The 13,487-nt window shown below is 44.3% G+C and overlaps 1 protein-coding gene across 1 annotated transcript in view; it reads left to right on the top strand.

Moving 5' to 3' along the window:
- Positions 1-13,358, top strand: part of llgl1 (LLGL scribble cell polarity complex component 1) — a 31,193-nt gene extending 17,835 nt beyond the window's left edge. The window contains exons 7-24 of the mRNA XM_079177748.1: positions 2-137; positions 842-896; positions 1,236-1,390; positions 1,544-1,764; positions 3,605-3,672; positions 4,085-4,259; positions 5,564-5,668; positions 6,775-7,067; positions 7,205-7,355; positions 7,452-7,590; positions 7,667-7,980; positions 8,118-8,309; positions 8,434-8,506; positions 8,840-8,954; positions 9,227-9,291; positions 9,936-10,071; positions 10,197-10,279; positions 11,489-13,358. Coding sequence (XP_079033874.1) covers positions 2-137; positions 842-896; positions 1,236-1,390; positions 1,544-1,764; positions 3,605-3,672; positions 4,085-4,259; positions 5,564-5,668; positions 6,775-7,067; positions 7,205-7,355; positions 7,452-7,590; positions 7,667-7,980; positions 8,118-8,309; positions 8,434-8,506; positions 8,840-8,954; positions 9,227-9,291; positions 9,936-10,071; positions 10,197-10,275 — 2,472 coding nt within the window. The 3' untranslated portion in view covers positions 10,276-10,279; positions 11,489-13,358. The remainder of the gene's footprint in view (position 1; positions 138-841; positions 897-1,235; positions 1,391-1,543; positions 1,765-3,604; positions 3,673-4,084; positions 4,260-5,563; positions 5,669-6,774; positions 7,068-7,204; positions 7,356-7,451; positions 7,591-7,666; positions 7,981-8,117; positions 8,310-8,433; positions 8,507-8,839; positions 8,955-9,226; positions 9,292-9,935; positions 10,072-10,196; positions 10,280-11,488) is intronic.
- The last annotated feature ends 129 nt before the right edge of the window (positions 13,359-13,487 follow it).

Raw genomic sequence — 13,487 nt, 5'->3', positions numbered from 1 at the left:
GCAGCTGGAGAGTCTGGTGTGGGAACGCTCTGGAAACTTATTTGTCAGTTCTCATAACGATGGGGGCTACTCTGTGTGGGCTGTTTCTAACAGCAACACCTACAATCACCAGCCAGTGTCCTCCAGCATTCCATATGGTGAGAAGAGCGCACACACACACACACACACACACACACACACACACACACACACACACACACACACACACACACACACACACACACACACACACACCCCTCATCCAGGTCTGGTGGAGGTCTATTGTCTCATAGTGGTGCTTTATTATGGGGAGAATTAAGGCCTTTACACATTGGGGGCATTTTTTCTGTCAGTATAGTTTTCTTTCATGAAAACTTTCACACAGAACATAAATATTTTCAGCGAAACAGCTGCGTACTTTTTTTTTTTTCTGGAATGAGGTTGATTTTTTTGGCGAATAAAGGCCTCAAACTACCACATGTGGAAAGGACTTATTCGAAATATAGACTATAGTGTACAACGGGAGGCTCCGTCGTCCAAATCAGGACAAACTTTATTACTCCTTTCAACCGCGACAGAGTCGGTGCAGACCAGATTCTTACCTTTCACAATAAAAGCCTTCGGTATAGACACTGTTCACAAGAAATAACTCTCATTCATTCAGAGCATTTCACTAAAAGGACTCAATAAAATATCTTACAGTCGTTTAGGCTCTATAACAGTTTACCTCAGAGGTCAGTAGGCTCCTGGTAGTCGGTCCTCTCGTGATCTAAAAGGTTTAAAGAGTTTTTAACAGTTTGAGTCTGAACAACGTCTCTCTCATGTTTCTTTTAACTTTACTGTTTGTGATTGTCTGCCGCAGGTCCGTTTCCCTGTAAGGCCATCAACAAGATCCTGTGGAGAACAACTCAGACGGGGTGAGAGTGTGTGACTTACTTTGTGACACATTTGTCCTGTTTGAATCCTGCAGTCAGACATTAATCACAGTGGCAGTAAACATTTACTCGGGTCTTTCTTTGAATTCTTTGAATTTTCTTTTCTATTACTCTATAAATACATTTTCACCTGGGTTTATGCCACCATAAATACACCATTGCTGTAGTTTACAGTAAGCAATATTCTGATTAAATAGTAATTAAAAGTTGAAAATAATGATGCCTAACTATATTTAGAAACACTAAAACACGAGCTCGATGTTCTAGAAGATGACCGATGACATTGACGTGGATGTGAATATTGTTTTCTGTTCGCTCCAGTTCTCCGGTGTTGTTATACAGCGGCGGGATGCCCAGAGCCAGCTACGGTGACCGCCACTGTCTGACCATCCAGCAGGACAAAGACCACGTCACCCTGGACTTCACATCGCGGGTCATCGACTTCTTCACTGTCCACAGCGTCGAGCCAGAGAAAGGTCAGAGCCCGGCCGACATTAATGATGTGTATCCGTGGATTTTCTTCCCCTTTTTGATTCAAGAGTTTCAAGTTGTATGAAAAGTGGAATACAACCCAAACGTTTCAGGAGCATCAGCACTTCATTCTGTCTTGTTTTCTCTCTCTCTGTCAGAGTTTGATGAGCCGTCTGCGGTGGTCGTTCTACTGGAAGAGGAGCTGGTTGTGATCGACCTCCAGACCCCCGGGTGGCCGTCACTGCCCACTCCCTACCTGGCTCCTCTCCACTCCTCGGCCATCACCTGCTCCTTCCACGTCTCCAGCGTCCCGCCCAAACTCTGGGAGCGGCTGGTCAACGCCGGCAAAGCACAGCGGGGCCGTCAACACGCACACGGGGTGAGAAGCACACTGCCAAGTCTGAAAAGTCTTATGTGGCTGTCAGTACTCTTTAGATGTGTATCTGGTTTTAGGACATCATTCGGATTATTTAAAATATAAGTAGTTTTAACATGGGCCAAGTATTTTCTATATACAATACATTTAATCATTTTAGCCTCTAATCAAAAGTGACGATCGTAGGCTGTATAGAAGAAGTGGACGTCGACATCGTGGCGTCGCCCGTTGGTTTGTGGACTGCTGCTTTGAAGCTTCGAGTGTGGCATTTTGGCCGTGGCCATCCTGTTTTTTTCAGACGCTGAATAAAACATTTTTCAAGCGACCAAAACTTTCATGAACTAAAAAAAACACGCTGCAAAAGAGTTAAAGTTGTAAGACGAAAAACACGGACAACGCTGTGGTAACGACCTGTCAATCACTGTGTAGCCCCGCCCTAAAGCATCCCCTGCTTTATGGTCTGTTTGACTCTAAATGAACCATAATTTACTAAATGAACATCATGCTGTATTGAAGAAGACTTGAAACTAGAGATTGAGACCATGAACTCATGTTTACAATGTTTACTGAGGTAATAAATCAAGAGAGAAGTAGAGTCATTTTCTCATAGACTTCTATACAACCAGAGGAGTCGTTGGCTTCACTGTTCAGACTCCTGGATGCCGCCTGAACAAAACACAATTTTCAGACTGTCTGTTATCTTCTTATACAACATGGACTTTGTCACAGAGACTGTTGACTTTGTCTACTTAAACAAACTTCTTTTGGCGTCATCAAAAAATCATTGCACAGAAACCTCTCAGGACCTCCATTTCTTTTCCAAGTATTATAATCACTTCCTGCACCGTCACCATGTAGCTGGCAGCAACATCTTTTGATTCTGTGTGGCCGGTGCACGGCTGGCAGGAAGCCACGAACGACGGGATTATTCTGTAAATTGGTTTATTCGTCTCAGATATTCAATTACAGGAAATCCAACATGCGTGAAAGCAGCTTAACCTGAGAACACCTTAAACAGAGTGTGGCCGATAGCCACGCTGCTCATGCTTTAAATGTAGCCATCAATACCGATCAGTGCGCTTTACGTCTTACACACAAACCAGCCGGCTCACAGATTCAAGTTACAGCGTTTGATTTGGATTCCTAACAAAAGGCTGTCGGGTGTCAAATCAAAGCTCAGCCGCTGCCTCTGTTCATGAGTGGAGGGCCGTGTAAATGTGTAATAAGTGCAGTTAAAATATTAAGGTAAATGAATGAAATGAACTTCATGAATGGTGAAGTTAAATGGACGGTTGTATTCATGGGGCTACTCGTACAGGCTGGCAGCTAAACGGCTGTGAGTGAACCTACGGGAGTGTGACCAACAGTGTGTTAACTTTAAGAGCAGGTGTGAACAGTTAGAGGCTTTGCAAAGGCTTTTGTAGCTTAGATCAGCTGTTTGATCAGTGGCAGATTACACTATCACACACACACAGACAGACAGACAGGCACACACACACACACACACACACACACACACACACACACACACACACACACACACACACACACACACACACACAGCTGGTACGCTCATAAATCATCTCTGTCTGTCTGTGTGAAGCCAAACCAGAGAGACTGGCACAATAACAGCGCGAACTCAACACATCTGTGTTTTCTGTGTTTCTGTGGACACATTCTCTTCCATATGTGACGGCCTTTATATCGTGGTCAGAACATTTTTGAGCCGGCGTTATGACATGGAAAGGGTTCGGGGATATGTTGTTGCTCAATGTGTGACATATTTACACGTTTTCAGTGTGTTAAGAGTTCTAACTTTTCTCCTCTTTGTCTGTTTGTGCAGAGTTGGCCCATTTGTGGAGGGAAAAACATCGCTCCTCCACCCAAACATCAAGAACTGCTATTGACAGGGTAAACAAACAGTTTTTACATTTTTCATGACAATTTTCTTTTCTTTTCGGATGTAAACCACATGGATATCCTGAATAATATTGGATCGACATGGGACTTGAAAATGTGTCAGCGTTGCAATGGCAATTAGGAAATGTTAACATGCTAAAAGTCATACCTACTAAACATGCAATAGAATTAAAAACGCCAAACTAACTCCTCAGAAATGACAAATGTGTTAAATCCACTCAAAACATCAAACTGACCATACACCACTCTGTGTATTTATGAGCAGTGCAAAGACATTTTGTTGCTGTTTAGATCCGAGCATAGCAGCCTGCACGCACGCACGCACGCACGCACACCTGCACTATCCTGATCAATTTGCTCTGAAATACGTTTGAATCTTGATGCACGTTTTGTGTGTTTATAGGCACGAGGACGGCACCGTGCGTTTCTGGGACGCATCGGGCGTTGCTCTCACTCCGCTGTACAAACTCGGCACAGCCAACGTCTTCCACACCGACTGCGACCCGAGCGACGACCCCCAGGACTCGAGCGACGACCCCGACATGCAGCAGGAGGAGGAATGGCCTCCCTTCAGGAAGGTGAGCGCTTAGGGAGGCGAGCATGAGAAGAAGTGAAACGAAGAAAGAATAAAGAGAGCTAAAGTCTCTCCTCTAGAGAGACGTCAGGCGCAGGGTTTTATTTTACAGGCTGTGGGAATAAAAACAGTCTAAAATCACATCTGTGGCTACATCTGGGGCCTAATTCTCTCATCTGATTGTTTTCATGTGTTTGGTTCTCAGACAGGACCCACCCCATTGTTCCTGTTATTAAACCTTGACTCTGAAGGAACCGCAGTCTGATTCTGTTTTAATGGCCCGCTTTCTACGCAGAATTACATTTAAATGAACTGATTCAGCGTCGAGAGGAAGAATACGATGCGGAGCTAAACAGACGGAGTCGTTCAGCGTCGTTAAATATTTAAATAAATTCAAACATATTCTTGATCTACAGTTGGAAATGCTTCTGTGTCTGGACTTATGACCGAGATGAGCATTTATTATCTGGGATCTCATGTGTAGATGTCAGCGATTCAAAGTGACGTGAAGAGACAGAAGTGTTTCTCTTTCTTTTGTTGCTGCAGAGAGGGCTCAGGGGGAAGCTGTCACTGGAAGGTTGTCGTCATGTGTTAAGAATTTAATGGCAGAAATGGGTTAAAACAAAGCGTGATACGTTTAACAGTGACAAATAGATTTAATTAGTTTTTGGCCTCTTTTCTTCCTATTCACTCCCCCCCCCACCTTTCCTCATGTATCCTGTGGTAACAGAGCTGCATGTTCAGGAATGTGGCCCTCATATGGGATGAAGAGCCTTTTCCCTTTTTCTTTTTTCTTTTTTTTTTCTCCTCCTGTGTAATGAAAACCAGACCCATCAGCCCACTCTTTCTGTCAATGTGTGTGTGCGTTAGTGACCAACTACTCCTTGTTTTGCCGACATCCATGTGAGAGGGGATTCTATTGGAATTCCTACTGTGTGGAGAGACAGATTAATGCACATGTTTTGCTGAGTGTGTACGAGGGGGGGGGGGGATTGTCCTGGCATTTGGCGGAGAGGAGAGGAAGGAGGAGAGCTTTCAGGAGGTGCACTCCGACGTTGGTGTACATGAACTGAATCGGTTTGTGGTCGATTCAGATCAAAGATGTTTCAGAAAGAAGAAAACACTATCTACTAGAATAAAACCCTAATTCATGCCTACGTGTGTGTGTGTGTGTGTGTGTGTGTGTGTGTGTGTGTGTGTGTGTGTGTGTGTGTGTGTGTGTGTGTGTGTGTGTGTGTGTGTGTGTGTGTGTGTGTGTGTGTGTGTGTGTGTGTGTGTGTGTGTGTGTGTGTGTGTGTGTGTGTGTAGGTGGGCTGTTTTGACCCGTACAGCGATGACCCCAGACTGGGCATCCAGAAGATCAGTCTGTGCAAATACAGCAACAAGCTGGTGGTGTCTGGAACTGCTGGGCAGGTAAATGAATCGTATACATTTTATGTTTTTATATGTGGTTTTAAAGAAACAAAGCACAGTCTCTCAGATAAAATGGTCTTTTCATCTATTGTTTGCAACTATTGAGATAATATTTTGCTGCGATGATTCTACTGTTAGACTTCCACAGTGGGAGAACAAAGTCGATTTATATTGAATTCTGTTGTTAAGCTGTGAATAGAGAGATACCGTATAAATGATGCAGGTCAGTACAATACACAATTTCGCTAGTTGATAATGAAGAATAAACACTTTGCTTGCCAACAGTTCATTTGCTAATGAGGCGAATAATTAGGCTGTTTGACTTGAAAGTTCAAATGGGATTTTTTTTAAATAGCCTCGTGTTATTTTCTCTGCATGAGATGAAGCTGATTAACTTGGCCGATCGTAGAGCTGCAGCTGCGGTCACACAAGTTGCTGCTACACTTCATAGCTGTGAAGTGTATAGCTGGGCTACGTGGAGGTACAAGTACAACAAAAGACTGTACTTCAGCATTTATGCTCCCCACAATAATAATAAAAGTAAAATCAACATACTGACGGCTTTGCTAATGAAGCTTTAGTAATGTTCGGGTTCAGATGTCGGACAAAAAGTTACCAAATTGAGCGGTTTCATCCCAAGTGGAGCGCGTGCTGAATATATTTCATGACCATCGCCTCGTCAGATTTATATATTTCTGTGTAGATCCTGGCCCGATAGCGGTGCTCGAGGAAATGTTAGAGAATCTGAAAACATTATCATTCATCCTCTGGAGAATGTGGATGAATATTTAAACCAAATATATTAATTACAGCACATTTAGAAAATCATTTGGCTTCTTCCTGGAAAGAGAATATTCAGGCTCTGCTGCTATTAAAGAGCACATACTGTAAAAGTGCAGCTCACATATAAATTAATGATAGAGGTGCAACAACTAATGATAAACTAGCTGTTATTAACTTGTTTTCAATAGCACCGCCTTCTCTTCTGAACTTCTGATTCCTCTTGTATATTTTTAGATACAATAAGATAGAATCGATAAGGTAAAAAGACACTAAAATGAACAAAAAGGAGACATGATGTTTCTTCACTTCTTCCGTGTCTCCAGGTGATTGTTCTGGGTTTGAGCGACGAGCGTTCGGACCACGTGGTGGACGTGTCGGTGGTCGATCTGCTGCAGGACAGAGAGGGCTTCACCTGGAAGGGCCACGACCGGCTGGAGCCGCGCCTCAAACCCGCCTCCTTCCCTCCGGGCTTTCAGCCGCTGGTGCTGGTGCAGTGCATGCCCCCGGCCTCTGTTACGGCGGTGGCTCTGCATGCCGAGTGGAACCTGATCTCCTTCGGGACGAGTCATGGATTTGGTCTGTTTGACTACCACAGACGAAATGCTGTGCTGGCCAGGTTAGACACACACACAAACACGTGCTACAACATGCTCTTTTGGCCGATATCAGTAAAATAAACGGGATAAGTGAAGCTGAAAAATTCACCATATTGCAATCCAAAGCATCACCCTACTGTTCTGTATGTTGTCCTAGGTGCACCCTGCACCCCAATGACTCCTTGGCGATGGAGGGCCCCCTGTCCAGAGTCAAGTCCTTGAAAAAGTCCTTACGACAGAGCTTCAGACGCATCCGCAAGAGCCGGGTGTCGGGCAAGAAACGCCCCATCACCACACCCACCAGCAAGGTAACAGACTTGTCTATTCGTAGTAGTACGAGGGCCACGCACACACATCGTACGGACTGAATTAAGTTCTGCTCTTTGTGACCGTGTCATGTGCAGGTTCAGGAGGCCAACGCTGCTCTAGCCGAGCAGGAGGACGTGGCTCCCATACAGCGACGGATCGAACCCCGGTCAGCAGACGACTCGCTGTCTGGAGTGGTCCGATGTCTCTGCTTCGCTGACACTTTTCTACGTGACGGTGTGTTTACTTTAATATCAGAACGGCATCAAACATCCGTTTTCCTCAGCACTAACCGTGTGTCCGTGTCTACCAGGTACACACCACGGCCCCACACTCTGGGCGGGCACCAACTCGGGCAGTGTGTACGCCTACGCTCTGGAGGTGCCCGGCGTCGGCTCGGGGCGCGCGTGCGAGCGGGGCGGAGCGGGCGAGAGCAGCGTGTGTGTGGAGGCGGTTTTGGGTAAAGAGATCCAGCTGATGCACAGAGCCCCCGTGGTGTCCATCTCCGTGTTGGACGGCCGGGGGAAACCGCTACCGGACCCGTACGAAGCCTCCCGGGACCTCGCCAGCGCGCCGGATGTGACCAACGCTCACTCTGTCCTCATCGCCTCAGAGGAGCAGCTAAAGGTAAAGGGCTGGAAGAGACAACTGTGTTATATGTTGGATGTATGGATAATTTCCTTATTTCATGAGGAAATTAAAAGATATAACTGGGCTTAATAAATCCTGAGAGTCTGTTGACGTTCCTCTCTCTCTCTCTCCAGGTGTTCTCTCTCCCCAAGGTGAGCGCAAAGACCAAGTTCAAGCTGACGGCACACGAAGGCTGTCGGGTGAGGAAGGTGGCTCTGGTGATGTTCGGCTCCGCTGCTCAGGAAGACTATTGTGAACACACACTGGTCTGTCTGACCAACCTGGGCGACATGCACCTGTTCAACATACCTGCCCTTCGACCACAGGTGGGCTTTAGTCTAGAGTTTGTGTGTGTATTTTGATGTAATTGTGCAATTAGTATATTAGACAAGTTTTACTGAATTATTCACGATGCACCGGTTAATTGATGTCTGTTTTGTGCGTCTTCAGGTGCGCTACGACTGCGTCCGTAAAGAAGACATCAGCGGCATCGCATCCTGCGTCTTCACAAAGAACGGACAGGGTGAGGAAAACACGCTTTAAGTTCAGTAAAGATCAAAAAGTGAAAACTCTCAACAATGCAAAAAAAGACTTTGAGGTTAAAGAGTCATTTCACGCAGATTACACCAAAAAAATCTCTTTCCTCTTGGCTCGTTGGTATCCAGTCATGCAGACAGTTTAGAATCTGAGACATCTGCTCTTCTGCCTTCATCACAATACAGTGAAGGTGAATGCTGTGCTCACTGAAGTAATGTCCCCAGACAAACTGTCCGCTCTTTTGTAGTAGAAACATTGTTACCAATGAATCCCAAGTTTCAAAGTCATGACAAACTGTCTGTTTGTGTTTCTTCTACAGGGTTTTACCTGATCTCTCCCTCAGAGTACGAGAGGTTCTCGCTGTCTGCCAAGATCCTCACTGAACCGCTCTGCTCCGTTCAGCTGGACCGACCGCTAGAGCACACACCGGCCAGGTAACACACACACACACACACACACACACACACACACACACACACACACACACACACACACACACACACACAGTATTATTAGAACACACATCTTCTTACCCACACTGATTTTGTGGCCTCTCGCTCTCGTTCTCTCTCTCTCTCGTTCTCTCTCTACCACCAGCTCCGGGCACTCAGCCGCATGTGAAACCAAAGAAATGACACTTTTACTGTTATTATTATTCCATCTGCTGCCAAAGTAAACGGTTTGTGCGCTCCTGTGTCTGTTTCAGCGACGGTACGACGACGCCGCCGCAGGCCAACGGAACCCACAAGAACCCGATGGGTCAGGCTGAGGGTACGTCTACACACACCCTTTCTCCTCCCCCTCACTTTTGTCTCCCCTCTTCGTCACTCTCTCTTCTCTCTCTGAGCCTCTTAAACTGCCTCGCAGGGGTTCCCCTCCGGTCTCCATGGTAACCATTCAGTATGCCTCTGCATACCCCTCAGATTTGGGTTTGTTTATGTCAGTCGGCCATTTTTTTTGCTGAAAGCGGCTTTCTGCTGCTCTCTGTGAGAACGGTAAGAGTGAGAAAACAACGTAAAAACAGTGAGCTGAAAGATGCTCAAAAGCCTTAATTCTCTGTCCGTTCGTCACTACGAGTTACTTTGATCCATTTTAAATGTAAAATTATTGATTTAGAGCTTTGAGGGAAAACAGGTTTGAACTCAGAGAGAGGAAACTTAAAAATACAGATTCCAGCCATCTTCATTTGTGCGGCTGAACTCCGTGTTTCTGTTCGCCGTCATTACATTTAAACGTGTTGTCGGGGTTATGAGATCGGACAGATTGTTTCTGAATCAACTGTCTGAGTTCGTTTTTTAAACTACTGCCGAAATTGTATTCACTCAATCCGACATTACCAGGGACACTTTGCCATTAAATGTCCCGGATGTAGAAACGTGCTTCAGTCCTCGGCTCTGTGGGTTTCTCCCTCACAGGGCAAACAGAAGAGCCTCCCAGCTCCCTGTCCTCTCCCATCCTGGACACCCCGCTGGACTCCCCCCTCAGCTGTGCTGACATCACCCTCGACTCCACCGGAGAAATCACTGTGGAGGACGTCAGGGATTTCCTAACGTAGGCACACACACATTTATCCACATTTAGAAGCACACACACACCCTTTGCTCTGCTTAAAATGTGTTATTAGCCTTTCTTTAAAGATAATAATTACATTATTGGCTTGTGTGTCTGCCGTGCAGCACTGTGGACGAGGCAGAGAATAACCTGAAGAACATTAAAGAGGAGGAGGGACGCTCGACGGGCATCCTCATTAACTAAACAGGTGAGAAACCAACACAAACACTCCGCTATGAGCAGATGCATGGAGCTCACTCTTACTGAAATGCAATGAAAGGGTGAATGAAAGGGGATAGACACACACACACACACACACAGAGACACCTGTTTCTAATGGAGCTGGTCCAAAGTGTGCAAACTTCAAAGAGTCTTTCTGTCTGAGCGCTGCATTCCAGTAACAAGCCCTCCACTCTGGTTTCCCTCCACTTCGTGTTTTTGAAACGCCAGCAGAGGCAGAAATCTTTTTCCATGCAGCTCAATTACAACATTATTATAACAGACTTGTGTGCTTTTTATTAGTGTGTCATCGTGTAGCTCGGGGTTTACCAGCTGTTACCAGCACACATACTCACTCATAAGTGATGTTTTTTTTATAGAAGACATATTGGAGATGGGAGCTACTGGATTTGGCACAAAGAGAGTAGATTATCGTCACCGTTGGACAATGAACCGAGGATGTTTATCATCACATTTACTGATAAAGGGGCTTTACTTGACTTTTTGAAGGTTACTTATTCTGCACTTGATGCACTATTTTATTCAGCTGCACTCAGGAGGTAATGTTCTCCTCCCACGGTCTGTCATCTCGGCTCATCTTCATTATATAAAGCTCTGCTTCCCTCTGGTGGTGCCATCTGAACACACAGATAATACATCTTAACAGAGTATTCTGTACTGTACTACTTTATTATTTATACATACCAAGGAAAATATACTTCATTTTATAGTAGTTTATTTTTAGTTATTATTACTTTGTGCCCAAATTAACATGCATGTTTTTGTTATTAATGAATCTGTCCATCTGCTTTTAATTAACTTTTTTTTAAATCTATGTGTTGTAGAACTTGAATGCAAGACCCTAAATTATGTCTTTAAATGTATTATCTTGTCAGAGCAACAGTCCAAAATTCACATTTATTCAATTTGAAGTTGTACAAAAAGTAGAACTGCAGCAAATCCTGTCAATCAAGTAAATAATTTAGTTTGATAAATGACTCTAACTCATTAGATTTGAATGTAAACGAGGTGTACAGATAGTGATGTGTTTAGTTAAGGTCAGCATTTTTAAGTTAGACCATCTTCTAGCTACCGCCAGTCACCACCGTGTGCTAAAGTGTTAGCATGAAGCTACAGCCTGATGTAAAATGACGAGGGTTTCTTTTTTGCTCATACTGTTTTGTGATTATTACTGAAGTATTACAGGGAGGGGCTCAAGTGTTCTGGATGGACCGGATTTCAGTGCTGGACCACAAACCTCTCCCATCATCCCACTGTGGAGCCCCCAACCGGCACTCTGCACTCTCCTGTTGCCCGGCACAAACTGTGAGGAACGCCTTCAGACTCGTGCTGTTTGTTCCTCCCACTGGAAGAACTACATCTTCTTCTTCTTCTTCTTCCTATATAACCACTTTGGAAACATGACGTTGCCCCCCACGTGGAGCTAGAGACTGGATGGACTTGGAGCGGATGATTCTGATTTCATGCACTGAAAACTGAACTTTTTTTTTTTTCTTGTGATCCATCTTGACGCTTGTGCGATTCTGTTCCTCCTTGGCGCCTCTTCCCGAGGTGACTCGATAGTCGTTGGGCCGTTACAGGAGACTCGCCGGTGACGTTTCTGTGTTTTTATTTTTCTATCCACAGCTGGGTTTGGTCTGAGGCTTCCCCACAGTTGGAACTGTAATTGGCGCCTGTAGGTTCCTCGTGCACACTCGTGGATGCGCTGCTTAACGACACCAGAGCCCTGCGAATGACCCGTGTTCATGAAATGAGGGTATACAGCAGGGACTGAGAGAGCATTGTGGAGGTCAAGACAGGAAGGAAATTAAGTATTTAGAATATTGAAGTCGGTGAAATGTATATTCTTCCGCTCTTTGGTGCCATTGAGTGCAGTTGAAATGCTTCACCCAGAGTCCGAGGTGGTGCATAGATCAACCGTTTTCAGACCTTCTGTTTAATGCACACAAAGCACATCACCAACAAGGACTCGAGAAGCTCTCTGGAGAAAAAAAAGAACTTGGATAATGAAGGTGTTTTGTAATACAAAGATTGATGTTCTATTGCATATGTTTTGTATGGCTTTTGGAAAAAGTAAAGATATTTTAATGACCAGAAAGAGAAGCAAGATGAAAGGGAAAGAGCTGTTAAAAGAGGGAAACTACGGCGCTATGTATGAAGAGCTAGAGCAGATTGAGGTGAAATAATATTTTTTTGAAATACCTTTATTGATAAATGCATGGCCCAAGTTGCAAATACATTTCTTTATCTTTCAGTCAAACTCAGCAACTGTTTGAGGAGCTCAGAGCTTGCTGTGGTTAATGTTCCAGTTTGGTAAAATCCGGATTGAAGAACCGAGAGGTGAATAAAGAGAAGGTGAAGAATGTGGCTAAACGAAGCGTTGTTAAATCCTCCATCATCTCACGCAGAACTCTTTTTGACGGGACTCAGGGAAGTGTGGCGAGGGGACGCAAAGTCGGTCTGAATGCGAAGTGTAACGTACTGTGTACTGTGATGCACCCTGGAGATTTCTTTTGTGGGTTTCTGTGAATCGGTGCATTCTGGGTAATATTGGCTAGATGTGGAGCTTTGATCACCGGTGTTTTTAACCCTTTTTTAAAAAAAAAAAGTTTTACTGTGTAAAAAGAACTATATACAGTATCTTTCTCTAGGTTTACAGAAGACAGGTTTATAACGTGAAGCCGATGATAGAGTAACGGTTAGAGCTTTGTAGAACCTGTCGTTGCCTAAAAACCGCTCAGTATTCAAGCTTTGTGATCACGTAAAATTAAATAAAAAGTAAGAAAAGGGACCTCACTACTAACTAATGTTACTCAACAGGTATGAATCATGTTAATGCTTTTTCACTTTTGTGTTAGCTTGTGTTGGTGCTCTGGTTGACACGAATAATTAACTTCTTGATGCTACAGCTGGCACCATTTACTTTCTTTTTTTATTCCACAATTAAGAAGAATTTGTTTCTACTTTTGTTCAGTTTTGTGTGTAGGATTTTAATCGGGTCATTTAGCGTTTTGGCTGATGGAGAATTGTGAATGTTAATAAAATGATTTACTCTCTATAGAATTGATTGTGGTTTGGACTTAAAGTGGATATATGGAAGCCCATTCCCTCCAGCTAAAAAAAAAAAAGATTTTTTTTTTAATTTTTATTTTATTTAACCGGAAAAAAGTAAAAAA

Source organism: Pholis gunnellus (genome assembly GCF_910591455.1).
Source record: "Pholis gunnellus genome assembly, chromosome: 17".
NCBI lineage: Eukaryota > Metazoa > Chordata > Actinopteri > Perciformes > Pholidae > Pholis > Pholis gunnellus.
This window is presented reverse-complemented; position numbering and strand designations above follow the sequence as displayed.